The sequence below is a fragment of the Neofelis nebulosa genome, chromosome 4 (genome assembly GCF_028018385.1).
Source record: "Neofelis nebulosa isolate mNeoNeb1 chromosome 4, mNeoNeb1.pri, whole genome shotgun sequence".
NCBI classification, from domain to species: domain Eukaryota; kingdom Metazoa; phylum Chordata; class Mammalia; order Carnivora; family Felidae; genus Neofelis; species Neofelis nebulosa.
The window spans coordinates 114,980,246-114,994,442 of record NC_080785.1 but is presented as its reverse complement, the minus strand read 5'-3'; the positions used below and the strand labels follow the sequence as shown (position 1 = coordinate 114,994,442).

The 14,197-nt window shown below is 41.8% G+C and overlaps 1 protein-coding gene across 2 annotated transcripts in view; it reads right to left on the bottom strand.

Annotated features, from left to right (window-relative positions):
* Window positions 1-3,633: 3,633 nt before the first annotated feature.
* FGD5 (FYVE, RhoGEF and PH domain containing 5) overlaps window positions 3,634-14,197 on the bottom strand; it is a 122,881-nt gene continuing 112,317 nt past the window's right edge. For both annotated transcript variants that reach the window (XM_058725886.1, XM_058725887.1), the window contains exons 19-21: window positions 10,500-10,628; window positions 5,488-5,642; window positions 3,634-5,132 (exon numbers count right to left, since the gene is read on the bottom strand). In XM_058725886.1, the coding sequence (XP_058581869.1) occupies window positions 5,096-5,132; window positions 5,488-5,642; window positions 10,500-10,628 (321 nt within the window). In that variant the 3' untranslated portion in view covers window positions 3,634-5,095. The remainder of the gene's footprint in view (window positions 5,133-5,487; window positions 5,643-10,499; window positions 10,629-14,197) is intronic.

Genomic DNA, 14,197 nt, shown 5'->3' with positions numbered 1-14,197 from the left:
GCAGGGCAGCTCCATTACACATTCATGAATTCTAGTGTGGTATTGTTAGGGGTTGTCAAGTACAGGGCACTGGATTTGAAGGGCCACAGATTTACTGGAGATGGCAATTCTTTTAAATTCTCATTTCCTTCTCATATCCGTTACTTAAAAGGAGTTCTTAGGAACATATAGGCTTATTGCCTTATGCTTTACCACAAGACCAGTTTTTGGATACAGCTGTTGGATACAGCTGTTGGTGAACACATTAGAAATATAGCCAAATCCTTCCTTACTTTCCCTGAGTCCACCTTTGGAGACAATGTGAATTGCACTTTTGAAGGTGAGGTCCTAATTTTGAAGAGAACTTGAGGTCATTTAGGGCAGTTCTCACTTGAGTGGGTAATCTTTACATAATAAACCAAAGTAGTAGTCACTGTTGAAAATAAGCTTTGGGAGCCCCTGGTATATAGAACTATTCTAAAGTTCTATAATATTTGCAACTCTTAGCTGATGGATAATTATTATAATTTACATATACCAATAAGAGGCATGTTACTTTACTTACAGGTATATGGTACCTTAATTGCTACCATATCCATTTCCTGATCAAAACTATTTCTGTAGGTTTACCATGAAGGTAAACCTTCTTTATATATATATATACCATGAAAGGTTCCCCCTTCTTGTAATATTTTTGAAGCATTCAAAAACTAAAACTGGCAACGACCTTACATTTGAATATGTGTCTTTTGGTTCATTATATGTCTAACTGCAACTTTGTGCTCCTGACACTTTTAGGCTAGTGGTTTAAAAAAAATTGTTGACTGTAATCTGTAAGTATAAATACATTTTACATCAGCAATCAGTAATATGATGTGTATGCACATACATGACTGAAACCACAATGTCATAAAATAGTCTTTAAGGATGATAGATATGCCCTGCTGTGTTCTCCTGTGCTGTCTTCAGTGTGCCTAGTGGGGGGGGGGGGGTGGCTGGGAGAAGGGAGCTGGGTGTGACCCAATGCCATCGATTTCATAACCCACTCCTACAGTTAAAAAAAACAAGGCCAAAAAACTTGTTCACGGTACTTTTTTTTTTTTTCTCATTCTTAACACGGATTTTATTTTCTATGAGCCTCTCTTTCACTCTTGTGGAAATGCTGCATTTCTACTCCTGCTCTATTGTAACGGTACCCATGAAAGACCATCAAGAGAATGAGGCCTGTTGTCATTCTGTTGTGTCAACACAGGATGCCCTTTCCTATACAACCACCACCAGATTCTCTGTGTAAGGAAGAGAACTTGCTCCATGGCCCTGCACAGCCTTTGCATTATACTAATCCAAACTACACTCTTCTTTCCAAAAGATGTCATCCAAAGGGTGGACTTTATGGGTGGATCCTCAGCAGCCATCCTCCCCTCAGCCCCCAGCTGACAGGTCTGTCCCTGTAAGTAGCTCAGGAAAGGGCAGGCGTAAGTGTGGACCTTGAAAGGCATGGAAGGCCTGCTGGGTTCTTCTAAGAAAAAGCTAGTGCAGGAACATGAGCCCCGCCTCCCTGGTGCCCATGAGCAGGGAAACCTGTAACCCAGCCATCAGTGGCAGTCACTGATCAGTCTCTGGAGAACCAGCCCTGGAATCGGGCTGATACTGGACAACAGATTAGAGAAACCCAAAGAGCTTGGTTCTTAGGGACACTGTCTAATCCTCAAAGTGCCCTGCTTTTGGACTTCCTCTTGTAGAGTTAATTTCCTAGATGTTTAAACCAATTTGATGTTGGTTTCTTCTCACCTGCTGTTGAAAACAGACTTCTTAGTGTGGATACCTCTGTCCTCTCAACTGACTGTCAATGTGTGCAAGCACAAAAACTGCCACAATTATAGAAGTCACAAAGCACAGGCTGAATGAACTAACAGAATGTACAAGCATGTTGTTGACTGTCTTGTAGCCGAACAAACTCGGGCTCCAACTTGGTCCTACCACTCCTAGCCCAGGTGGCCTCAGTCCCCATTTAGGGCTTCAGTGTTTAGTGATGACATTTACACAGTTGAACAGAAGGCTGGGCTGGATGAGGAAAAAACTCTGACCTTGTTACCCTGCAGTGGTGGTAGCAGGGCTGTCGGTGTCCTTGGCACTGGCCCCGTGGCATACACCCAAAGGCTGCCCTCGGTCCACACCCACACATGGGTCCAGGCTGCATCCAAGGGAGAATGAGTGGTCAGCTGATCTGTCAGCCTGACCACAATTCAAAGCCTACTTCTGATATGTGAAAGAATTATTACCAGGAGCCAGGAACTCAACCAATGTCCCTGGACACTTTGTTTCTAGTGGGCTTTGTATTAGTAATCATGAACAAGAATTCTACCTACTTACTAAGACAAATCCAGGCTGGAAAAACATTGCAGGGAAGGTGGGAAGCTGCTAGAAAGTAAATGCCTTTCAGTGCAACTCCAGTTTCATAAAATTTGATTCCCAGAAGCAGGCAGAGGCCAACCCTGTAAAGGTCTGTGTGTTTTTTTGACCCATGTATGAAGAATTCAGGGAGAGGTCATTCAAAACAAATGGGGGGGGGGGCAGGGTTGGTGAACAAAGAGGCCCAGCCTGCCTGTGTCAGGCCCTCCTCAGTCCTGGTTTCTCTTTCTTGCCATTTTCATGGATAAGAAGGAAGGTCTTTTTTTGCATATTGTCTTCATCTTATAGTGTCACAGAGCAGGGCCCATGACTTATTTCACTTTGTACAATGCATGCCCTTCCCCACGGGTTTATGGTTTCCAGTCCGCTTTCTTGAGCGTTTGGTTTGTGCTTTGTCCCTGAACTCTTTGGAAAACTGTAATAGTGTCCGTGTGACTGGTGAAGACACTGAGGCTCGGAGCTACTGAAGTGAGTGAGTTGCCCAAGGCCTGCACGCTCTTATTTCTGGCCTATAGCCTGGCGCAGAACAGCTTCCTCCCTAGAAACACAGCCTTTGCAGGAGGCACACAGCAGAGGGGCTGTTCTGGGAGCAGGGGGCAAAGCACATCCCACGGGGGCCTCAGGCAGTGTGGCCATGGCATCAAAGCTGGCCATTTCTCCAGCCTCTGGGCCCAGTGGAAAGGAGGAGACCCCATGAACCTGTAAAATGGGCTGGACAAAGAAAAAGTCAGGGAAGGAACGACAAGCAAAATAGGCCAGTAGAAATCAGCTGAAATCAAAGAACCATGGGAAAGACAGGTAAAAGCAAGTGGCAGGCAAACCAAGTGGGTCCTTGCCCAGTCACACTGAGCTGTAGAGGAGCTTGGTGGCCCCTGACACTTTCTTTTATAAAACCAATTCAGTAGGTTTTCTGTATAACCCAGGTGGTTTTTATTAGGGTAACTACTCACTGAGAAATAAAAGCCCTATTACCTCTTGTTTATAGAGCATCAGAAATAGGATGTCGTATGGTACAAGAGGCCTTCGGATGACTTCCAGATGCATAATTCTGCCCGGAGCTCAGACACTGACAACGGCCAGTGACACACAGCAGACTGCGGAAGCTCCCACTACCTGGTGCCGAAGTCTTGCTGTACTTTTCAAAGGCTCAGAGGCTCTAGAAGGCCCACTGAAATATGACGATGAAAATGGTTGCATTGGAATTGATCCCTCAAAAATTAATAAAAAGATCTGTCTAATCACTTAGTTTGAATCATTAATTGGATGTTTAATGCAAACATTTTAAAAGAGAAGTTGCAAACTAGGAAAAAAAATTCCCCTGAAAATATTTAATGTAAATAACTCCTTGAGATGGTACTTTTTACAAAAGGTTTGTCAGCAAATGCCTTTTTGTTTAGGGAACAGGGCAGCAGGAGGATGGGGACAGGACATCGGAAAATGATATGATTGTTTTCTGTTTCGATGAGAGTAACAAGGAATCCCACCTGCCCTGCCCCCATTCTGCTTTATGTAGAAATTTGTCCAGCAAAATGAGCAGCGGTCATCAGCAGGAGGTGGCTGAGCCCCAGGTGCCCAGAGAGTCTCTTCAAGCCACTACTTCTGTGCTCCCTCACTGTGTCCAGAGCCACCGGTCAAGTCCACTAATTCACCTTGTGACTGTATCTTTTTTCTCTTCCTATCTCTTTCTCTTCGGTAGTACAGCCGAAGGATAGCTGGAGGATAGCCGTGGTGAAAACAAGCACAGGTTCTTATAGACACAACGCTGTCAGCTCATGTTGGGTAGACACAGGAAGGCACACAATAAATTAAAGCAGACCCTATCTCTTCAGAGGCTTGCAGCGACCTACAGGGTGGGGGCTGGGTCTGCCAGCAGCTGAGCTTCCAGCACTGGTGTAGTGTGAGGACCACCCCGGGAAGGAGGGGGTCCTTCCTTTATTAAGTCATATCAGTATACAGGTTGCATGATCAAATGGAGGAGAAAATCCTTGCCATCTTATTCAGTCCAGTGTGGCTTCCACATCGAGGAGGACCCCCTGCCCGGCCACCCGCCCCCACCCCCCCAGGCCAAGTGTCGCTCACCAGCCCACTTGGCGAGGTCCAACCAGTTTTGCACAAATCACTTGTACATACTCTTGTTGAGAACTGGTGGCAAATTAGTCCACGGGGCTCCATCTGCTACTTACTTAAGTAAATCACTTGGAAAACATAAAACTGAAGGTTGTAGCTCAATAAAACAATAAAGTGCTTTCGAGGAGGGTAGCTGTTATTCACCAGTTGTTTCTCGTTTCACCTGAGGCACTGATGTCAATGCTATGACAAGTGATCATGTTTACCACCAGTAAAAATTGTAAAAGCTTGTTTCCACTAAAAAGCCTGCGTTTCTAAGTAGTGCATCGTACTTTTTCTATTGTTTCCATGTCTTCATGTTACTAAACTTGAACTCACTACTGGGTAGGGAAATAGTTTCTGCTGGGTTGGGGTGGAGTCGGGTGGGTGGAAGACACGAGAACAGAAAAGGAGCGGTTCATAAATATTCCTTAAGGGTTCCACTTGTGAAGGTGAGAGAGGGGGTTACAGCAAAAAAGGATTAGGCTCCACGCTGAATCCAGATGTGAGCCCCAATGAGTGGAGACACAGATCGACTTCTAGAAGGGTCCACATATCAACCTAAGAGTTTATTCTGAGTCCACATGCTTGATAACTGCTATAACACACTTGCATCTTCCATGGCCTCGATCCACCTGTAAAACAGAGGAGAGGGAACATTTAGGTGTCATGGCTTTGCGACTCTGGTCACAGAACCTTTATGTGACTAGGTGGACTAGGTGACTATTACTGGAGGTCATATTCATATTTGTTGCCTAGCATTTAGCAAAAGGTCTGGAACACAGTGTAAAGGCTTGCTGAATCAATGCATGCCTGTATGAACAAATCATGATAATCTTAAAAAAATCTCATGATCAGGAACAGATAGTTCCATTGCTGTGGCCCAAAGGGATTTGATGGAACAGGATGGCTGGAGCAGAGAGCATCCAAAGCCCTGGGTAGCAACTTGTTTCCTTCCAGAGGGAGAGGCAAGGATAGTTATTTGGGTACCTCTGAGCTGAATTGGTATCCTCTGCTTTGAAGCTATAAAATAGGGTTTTCTTGTGGTAGAGATGAAAAATAGGTCCTACTTCACTGCTGCCCTCTTCCTTTTCTGGGGCAATGGTGAAACCGAGCAGGGGCATACTCTCCATGGCCACTGTGTCCTGCAGAGGGCAAAAGGGAAAACTGATAGTATAACACCACACAACACACAGTCAACTGCTTAGCATTTACCGTTACCTCTGATTTAAGATGCACGATGCGCTCTTCTGTGTAGGGCATGCTTTGGCAACTCTAGACCAGCCACACACATACTCTTTACCCCTGATCCTGCCAGGACTAATCACAAGGAGGGAAAGAAACTTAACATTCTGTGACAGCCTATTAGGGCCCAGGCATTTTCATCTTTACATTATCATGCCGAATCTTTCACAAGAAGGTGTCACTCCTGTTCCAAGAGGAAACTGAGGCTCAGAGAAGGTAAATAACTCCCCAAGATTAATTACACAGTTTAGTAAGGGGCTGAGCCAGAACTTGGACTCATGACCACCTTCTAACACTGCGTTCTTCAGGCTGACTCGAATAGTCAGTGACTCTGTTTTCCGTTAGTACTTTCGATAACATACCCTGTGCTCATTCCCCCATGCCCTCATTCACAATGCCTCAATATGGAGCACTCAGGGTGTCTATGCTATCAGCTTGCTAACAATTTCATGACATGTACACAGAGAACATAAATGGATCTTATAATCACAGTGCTCAGAGGAAAAAGATTTATATATATATAGATATGTTCATACATACATATTTATATAAAAATACGTTCTCATAAAATACTTTATTAAACCATACAAAAACAGATATAATTAGCTAAGCAATTAGTTAAAATATAATTAGCTAAGAAGGCTGTGGGAAGAGAAGGAGGGGGAGCTGAGGTTGTATATAAAAGGGAATCAATTTTCAAAGACTGCTGGACCAGAAAAAGAATCTGACAAAATTCAATATCGATTCATGATTAAAAAAAAAAAAACCTCCGCAAACTAGGATTAGAAGGGGACTTCCTTAATCTGAGGGCATCCGTAAAATAACTACAGCTAACATCTTACTTAAGAGTGAAATACTGAATGCTTTTCCTCTAAGATTGGGAATAAGGCAAGAGGGTACTCGCTCCCACCAATTAAATTCAAAATTATACTGGAATTCCTAGCCACTGCAGTACAGCAAGGAGAAGAAAGACATAAAGATAAGAAAAAGAAGTTAAATGATCTATGCTTGCAAAGGGCTTGTTTGATTATAAAACAACTACTAGAACCAATAATTTAGCAAGGTCACAGCATAATCATTTTTTTTTATATCTGTGTACTAGCAGTAAGTAACTAGCAAATAAATGCCATTCAATATAGCATCCAAAAAGAAAAACAACAAAGTAGTATCTAAAAAATAAAATAGGAATAAAGTTAACAAAAATGCAAGAACAGAAGTATAAGATCTCTATACTAAAACTCCAAAACATAAAAGGAAAAATTAAAGAACTACATACATGAAGATTTATACCATGTTCATAGATTTGAAGATTTAATATTGTTAAGATGCCAATTCTCCCCAAGTTGCTTCAACAATCCCCGTCATAATCTTAGGCTTTTTGGTAGAATTGACAAGTTTACATGGAAACACAAAATACCTAGAAGACTCCAAACAATCTTTAAAAAGAAAAATGTTGGAGGCTTATGCAACCTGACTTCAAGACTTACTATAAAGTTCTAGTGATTAAGGTAGTAAGGCAGTGGCATTAAGAATTGGTAAATATTATCAGTGAAACAGAATAGAAAACCCAGAGATAGGTCCAAATGTATTTAGCCATTTGATATTTAACAAAGGGACCAAATAATCCTATAAGGAAAGGAAAATCTTTTTTAATGAGTTGTGCTCAAATAACTGGATACCCATTTGGGAAAAAAATGAACCTCAACTCCTATCTCACACCACACTCAGTAATTAATTTCAGATAGACCTCAGTGTAAAAACTGAAACATTAAAGTTGTCAGAAACAAATATGGGGAACAACTTGTGACCTGCAGACAAAAGTTTCTTATGATATGAAAAGCAATGGCCATAAAGGAAAATACTGATAAATCTGGTTAAGTTAAAAACTTCTGTTCATCAAAACAACAGAACAAATTCATTCATTAAGAAAATGCACAGGCAAGCCAAAAACGGAGAGAATGTTCACAAAATATTTATCTGACAAAAGACTGGTATCCAAGATATGTAAAGAACTCCTATAACTCAATAAGAAGACAACCTACTTAAAAAATTGTCTAAGAGATCTGAACAGACGCTTCTCAAAGGGAAATCCATAAATAGCCAATAAGCACATTAACAATATCATTAGTCATTATGGAAATTTAAACTAAAACCACACTGAGATACTAGTAAATTAAAGACTGACAATACCAAGTGTTGACAAAGATGTGGAACAACCATAGATCTCACATGTAAATGTGAGGGGGATGTAAAATGGTAGATAATTTTGCAAAAGGTCTGTAATTTCTGATAAACCAAACATATACCTTCCTATGATCCAGAAATTCCAATTGTAGGTGTCTACCCAAGTGAAATAAAAAAACCTATTTTCACATAAAAACCTGTATATAAAAGTTTAAAGTGGCTTTATTCATTACAACCCAAAACTGGAAACAACCCAAATGTCCTTCAACTGATGAGTGGGAAAACAAATGGTGATGTGTTCACAACATGGAATACTACTCAGTATAAAATGTAATGACCTACTGCTGTATTCAAAAGCACAGGTGAATCTCAAACACATCAAGCTGAATGGAAGAAATCACATTTGTATGAGATTCCATTTATATGAAGATCTGAAAGAGAAAAACTAATCTCTGGTGGAAGGGAATGAGGTGGGGATACACAGGTACATGACAGGGGTTCATGGTAGTATAGACAGTGAAAACTGGCTATCCGTTTTATCAAACCTTTTTTCTTTGATGGAATTTGAGAGCTTAGTGCTATCAGTGATATGACCTTACTAAGAAATTGTACAAGTTCCTCTCTATAGAAAAAACTACTTTGGAAGCATACTTAAAATCCATCTATCAACTTAGCAGGGGGAGAGGGGGTTCCTGGGTGGCTCAGTTGGTTAAGCATCTGACTCTTGATTTCAGCTCATGTCATGATCTCGAGGTTCGTGAGATCAAGCCCTGCATCAGGCTCTGTGCTGTCAGTGCAGAGCCTGCTTGGGGTTCTCTCTCTCCCTCTCTTGGTGCCCCTCTCCCACTCCCCCCACTCTCAAAATTAATAAACATGAAAAAAATTAAAAAAAAATAAACTTAGGGTGTCACTTCCATGACAACTGTTGCTCATGACCTAGAGACTCTGGCTTTTCCATTCTCACACAGGACTCACCTCTATTTGGTGGTTATTTAATCATCACTGGCCTTTGTTCACCTGTCTAAGCCTGCATTTCTTCCCAAAGAGTGTTCCACGGGATGGAATGGTTCCACAAGATGCTCCATGAGGAAGGGCCCATGGTCAGGCCAGCTTGGGAAATCTCCTTATTTCAGAGACCCACAGCTCTCCTTGGTACATTAGAGATTCTGAGAAGTACTCCTGTGAGGCAGTCCCACGAACTGCCTACTCAAGGTTCCCTCAGAACCCAGTTTTTAGAGAACTCCTGTGAGCGTCCTGCGCAATACCTACTTTGGAAGATGCTCTGGGCTGCAGGTGGACATTGTATCACATTTCAGTTTGTTCTGGAAAGATCGAAATTCTCCTTAGCTCAAAAATCCTTTGCTCCTCTATGGCCATGTCAGTGAGGGCTTGGCTCACACAGCACCTGAGTCACTCAGGCTGCAGTGGGTACCCCCTCCGAGCCTGTCTGTGTCCCTCCTAGCCTCTGGGATTCCCTGAGGAAGGAGCAGGCTGCAACCATCACAGTTGCAGGTCTTTTGTGAGAAAAACTTTATGCCCTGAAAAAGGAAGTGCCCTCTGCCCACTGGCCAGCATCGGGGAGGAGGGGGGGCGGGGTCAGGGTAGAAAGGCCAGCCTTGTGCTGATGTGAACATCCTCCTGGGGTAAAGCACACATCCTCTGCAGTAAAGCACATTCAAGTCCCATTTTCTTTCTTGCTTTTTTTTTTTTTTTAATTATTATTCATTTATTTTTGAGAGAAAGAGAAAGAGAGCAGGGGAGGAGCAGAGAGAAAGGGAGAGAGAGAGAATCCCAAGCAGGCTCTGTGCTGTCAGTGCAGAAATCAAGAGCCGGATGCTTAACAGACTGAGCCACTCAGGTGCCCCTAAGACCAATTTTCAGACTGGGTTTAGCCCATGGAAGCCACCAGATGGTGAGGCCTGGACATGGAAATCTTCCAAACTATCCTACAGAATCAGCCTGGGTCAAGACCAGACAGCTCCCTGCTGTATAACCATAGCCCACACCTGTCTACTCTGGAAGCAAGCTTCACTCCCAAGGCCCTGTCTCCTACATTTTATAAGACATAAAGGTAAGATGATCTATAAAAACAGAAACTTAAGTTTTATTTGGTACAAGTGTTACCATGAAGCAATGTAGCTCCCTGATAAAAGAAATGCATGGAGCAAAAGTGTGGTAGCTTTCTCTAAGCTGTTGAGTTCTGTCCCAAACAACCGGGTGGAGAGCAGAAAGCAGCCTGCTCTTATAGAGTACTTGGCTTGTGCTGGATGCTGGGCCTGTGACATTCAAACCACCTGGGTGCACACACAGGTCTGCACACTGTACTGCCTTATCTCCATGGAGGAATGGTCAATTCTTTAGATCTGGAACCAACACGTGGTTGGGTATCCACAGCAGCACTCAGCACATGGTATTGCTCGATCCAGACTTGTATGACATGGGAACAGCATCCCGGCCTCACATGGCCCTGCAGGTGACGGGGTGTTGTGCATGCCCAGATGGACATTCTGAGGCGTGAGCTTAACCTGAGGGCCGTCACAGATGAGAAGAGAGAAAGCAAGAATTGCCACTACCTCACTGGCCATATAGGTGTAGAGCACTTTGCCTTTGATGACGAACCAGAGCTTCTTCCAGTGCCTCTTGCCTTTCTTGCACCGGCTGAGATAGCCACTGATGGCAGAGCCCTCTCCGGAGGCGGCCACCTGACAGAAGGGAAGCAGAGTGGTCAGGACAGCAGGTGGTAGGCATAGTTCAGACAGAGCTAAAGTGACACTGCAAACCAGTTGGCAGAGAGTGTTTATACTGCTTTGAAATCTGAGACTTGGATGAGGTCTCAGGATACATCCAGTACCTCAAAAGCAGCAAAACAGTACCAGGGATTAAGACAGGATTTACTGAATGCACCCAGGAAACACAAGAGTCAAAAACAGCCTTCGGGAGTGCTGTCCCGAGTGGTGTTGCAGATTCTTGGCTCCCTCTCCCCAGTTCCCAAGCCCCCAAAACATGAAACTGCAGATATTTGAGGGAAAGGTTCTTCCCTCTAAAACTGATTCTTATAAGAGTTAATACCTATTCTTGTCAAACTAGTCCAAAAAACAGAAAAGGAAGGAAAATTCCCAAATTCATTTTATGAGGCCAGCATTACCCTGACATCAAAACCAGATAAAGACACCACCAAAAGAGAGAACTACAGGCCAAATATCTCTGGTGAATATAGATGCAAAAATCCTCAACAAAATACTAGCAAACCGAATCCGACAATATATTAAAAAAATCATTCACCACAATCAAGTGGGATTTATTCCTATGTTTTAAGGGTAGTTCAACATTTGCAAATCAATCAACACAATACATCACATTAACAAAATAAAAGAACAAGAACCATATGATTAGTTCAATAGATGTAGAAAAAGAATTTGACAAAGTACATCTTTTCATGATAAAAACCCTCAACACAGTAGGTTTAGAGGAAACATGCCTTGACAAAGGCCACATGAAAAACACACATCTAGTGTCATCCTAAATAGGGTAAACTGAGAGCTTTTCCTTTGTGGTCAGGAACAAGACAGGGATGTCCACTCTCACTACTTCTATGCAACATAGTACTAGAAGTCCTAGCCATAGCAATCAGATAACAAAAAGAAATAAAAGGGATCCCAACTGGGGTGCCTGGCTGGTTCAGTCAGTGGACCATGTGACTCAATCTCAGGGTCATGAGTTCAAGATCCATGTTGGGTGTAGAGATTACTTACAAAAAAAAAGGTATCCAAATTGGCAAGGAAGAAATAAAACTTACACTATTTGCAGATGACATGATACTATACATAGAAAACCCAAAAGACTCCACCAAATACTTGCTAGAAATGATAAAATAAATTCAGTAAAATTGCAGGACACAAAATCATTGTACAGAAATCTGTTGCATGAGAAATTAAAGAATCTCATTTACAATTTACTATTGCATCAAAAATAATAAGATACCTAGGAATAAACCTAACAAAAGAGATTAAAGACCTGTACTCTGAAAACTATAGAATAATGATAAAAAAATTGAAGAAGACACAAAGAAATGGAAAGACATTCCATGCTCATGGATTGGAAGAATAAATATTGCTAAAATGTCTATACTACCCAAAGCAATCTACACATTTCATGCAATCCCTATCAAAATATCACAGACTTAGAACAAACAATCCTAAAATTTGTATGGAATCACAAAAATCCCCAAATAGCAAAAGCAATCTTGAAATGGAAAAGCAAAGCTGGAGGCATTGCAATTCCAGACTTTGAGTTATATTACAAAGCTGTAGTCATCAAAAAAATATGGTACCGGCACAAAAACAGACAACATAGATCAATGTAACAGAATAGAAACCCCAGAAATGAGCCCACAATTATATGGTCAATTAATCTTTGATAAAGCAGGAAAGAATATCCAATAGGACAAAGACTGTTTCTGTCAGCAAATAGTGTTGGGAAAACTGGATGGCAACATGCAAAAGACTGAAACTGGATCACTTTCTTACACCACACACAAAAATAAATTCAAAATGGATAAAAGACCTAAATGTGAGACAGGAAACCACCAAAATCCTAGAGGAGAACATAGGCAGTAATTTTTTTGACATTGGCCATAGCAACTTCTTTCTAGGTATGTCTCCTGAGGCAAGGGAAACAACAGCAAAAATAAACTATTGGAGTTATTTCAAAATAAGAAGCTTCTGCACAGCAAAGGAAACAATCAATAAAACTAAAATACAACCTACTGAATGGGAGAAGATACTGCAAATGACATCCAATAAAAGGTTAGTATTCAAAATATATAAAGAATGTATACAAATCAACACCCAGAAAACAAATAACCCAATTAAAAAATGGGCAGAAAACTTGAACAGACATTTCTCCAAAGAAGACATACATGTGGCCAACAAACATGTGAAAAGAGGTTCATCATCACTTACCATCAGGGAAATTCAAAACAAAACCACAATGAGATAACATCATACACCTGTCAGAATGGCTAAACTCAACAACACAAGAAACAACAGGTGTTGGCAAGGATGTGCAGAAAGGGGGACCCTTGTGTACTGTTGGTGGGAATGAAAACTAGTACAGCCACTCTGGAAAACAGAATGGAGGTTCCTCAAAAAGTTAAAAACAGGACTATCCTACCATCTATCAATCACACTAGATGAATGGATAAAGAAGTGGTATACACATACAATGGAATATTAGCCATGAAAAAGAACGAAATCTTGCCATTTGCAACAACACAGATGGAGCTAGAGAGTATCATCCTAAGTGAAATAAGTCAGAAAAGACAAATACCGTACGATTTCATTCATATGTGGAATTTAAGAAACAAAACAAATGAGCAAAGGGGGAAACAAGAGACAAACCAAGAAACAGACTCTTAACTACATAGAACAAACTGATGGTTACCGGAGGGGAGGTGGGTAGAGGAATAGGGGAGATAGGTGATGGAGATTAGGAGGGCACTGGTCATGAGGAGCCCCAGGTGTTGTATGTAAGTAATGAATCACTATATTGTATACCTGAAACTAATATTACGCTGTAAACTGGAATTTAAAGAAAAACTTTAAAAAACTCCACACATACATGTTCAAAACATTGATTCTTATACTTTTAAGCTTATCTCTTATACTAAAAGGATAAGAGGATGGATCTTAAAGATGGATCCTCTTTTTTTTAATAATTTTTTTTTAACGTTTATTTATTTTTGAGACAGAGAGAGACAACGCATGAATGGGGGAGGGGCAGAGAGAGAGGGAGACACAGAATTGGAAGCAGCCTCCAGGCTCTGAGCCATCAGCCCAGCCCGACGCGGGGCTCAAACTCACGGACCGCAAGATCGTGACCTGAGCTAAAGTCGGACGCTTAACCGACTGAGCCACACAGGCGCCCCTGGATCCTCTTTCTAATGTTTACTTACAAGGTTTGCCTAATGGGGAATGTTAACTCCTGTTGTTGTTAGAGGCAGTACTTGTCTGTTGCACAGTCTTTATGTGGAGGTTCAGAACACAGGTGTAGATTAATACCAGTCTGGGGCTCCAGTCCAGGTTCTCCCAGTTATTTGATGGGCAATGTGGGCAATTACTTCTTTGAAGTCTCAGTTTCCCTGTTATTAAAACTGGGATTAAATGACACAAGACAGGTGCCCGACAGGTATAGTGCCTGGCCTACAGGAACTGCTCATAAATACTAATCTTACTATTGGAGAAAGAAGGCCAGGTTTGGAAATAATTTAATC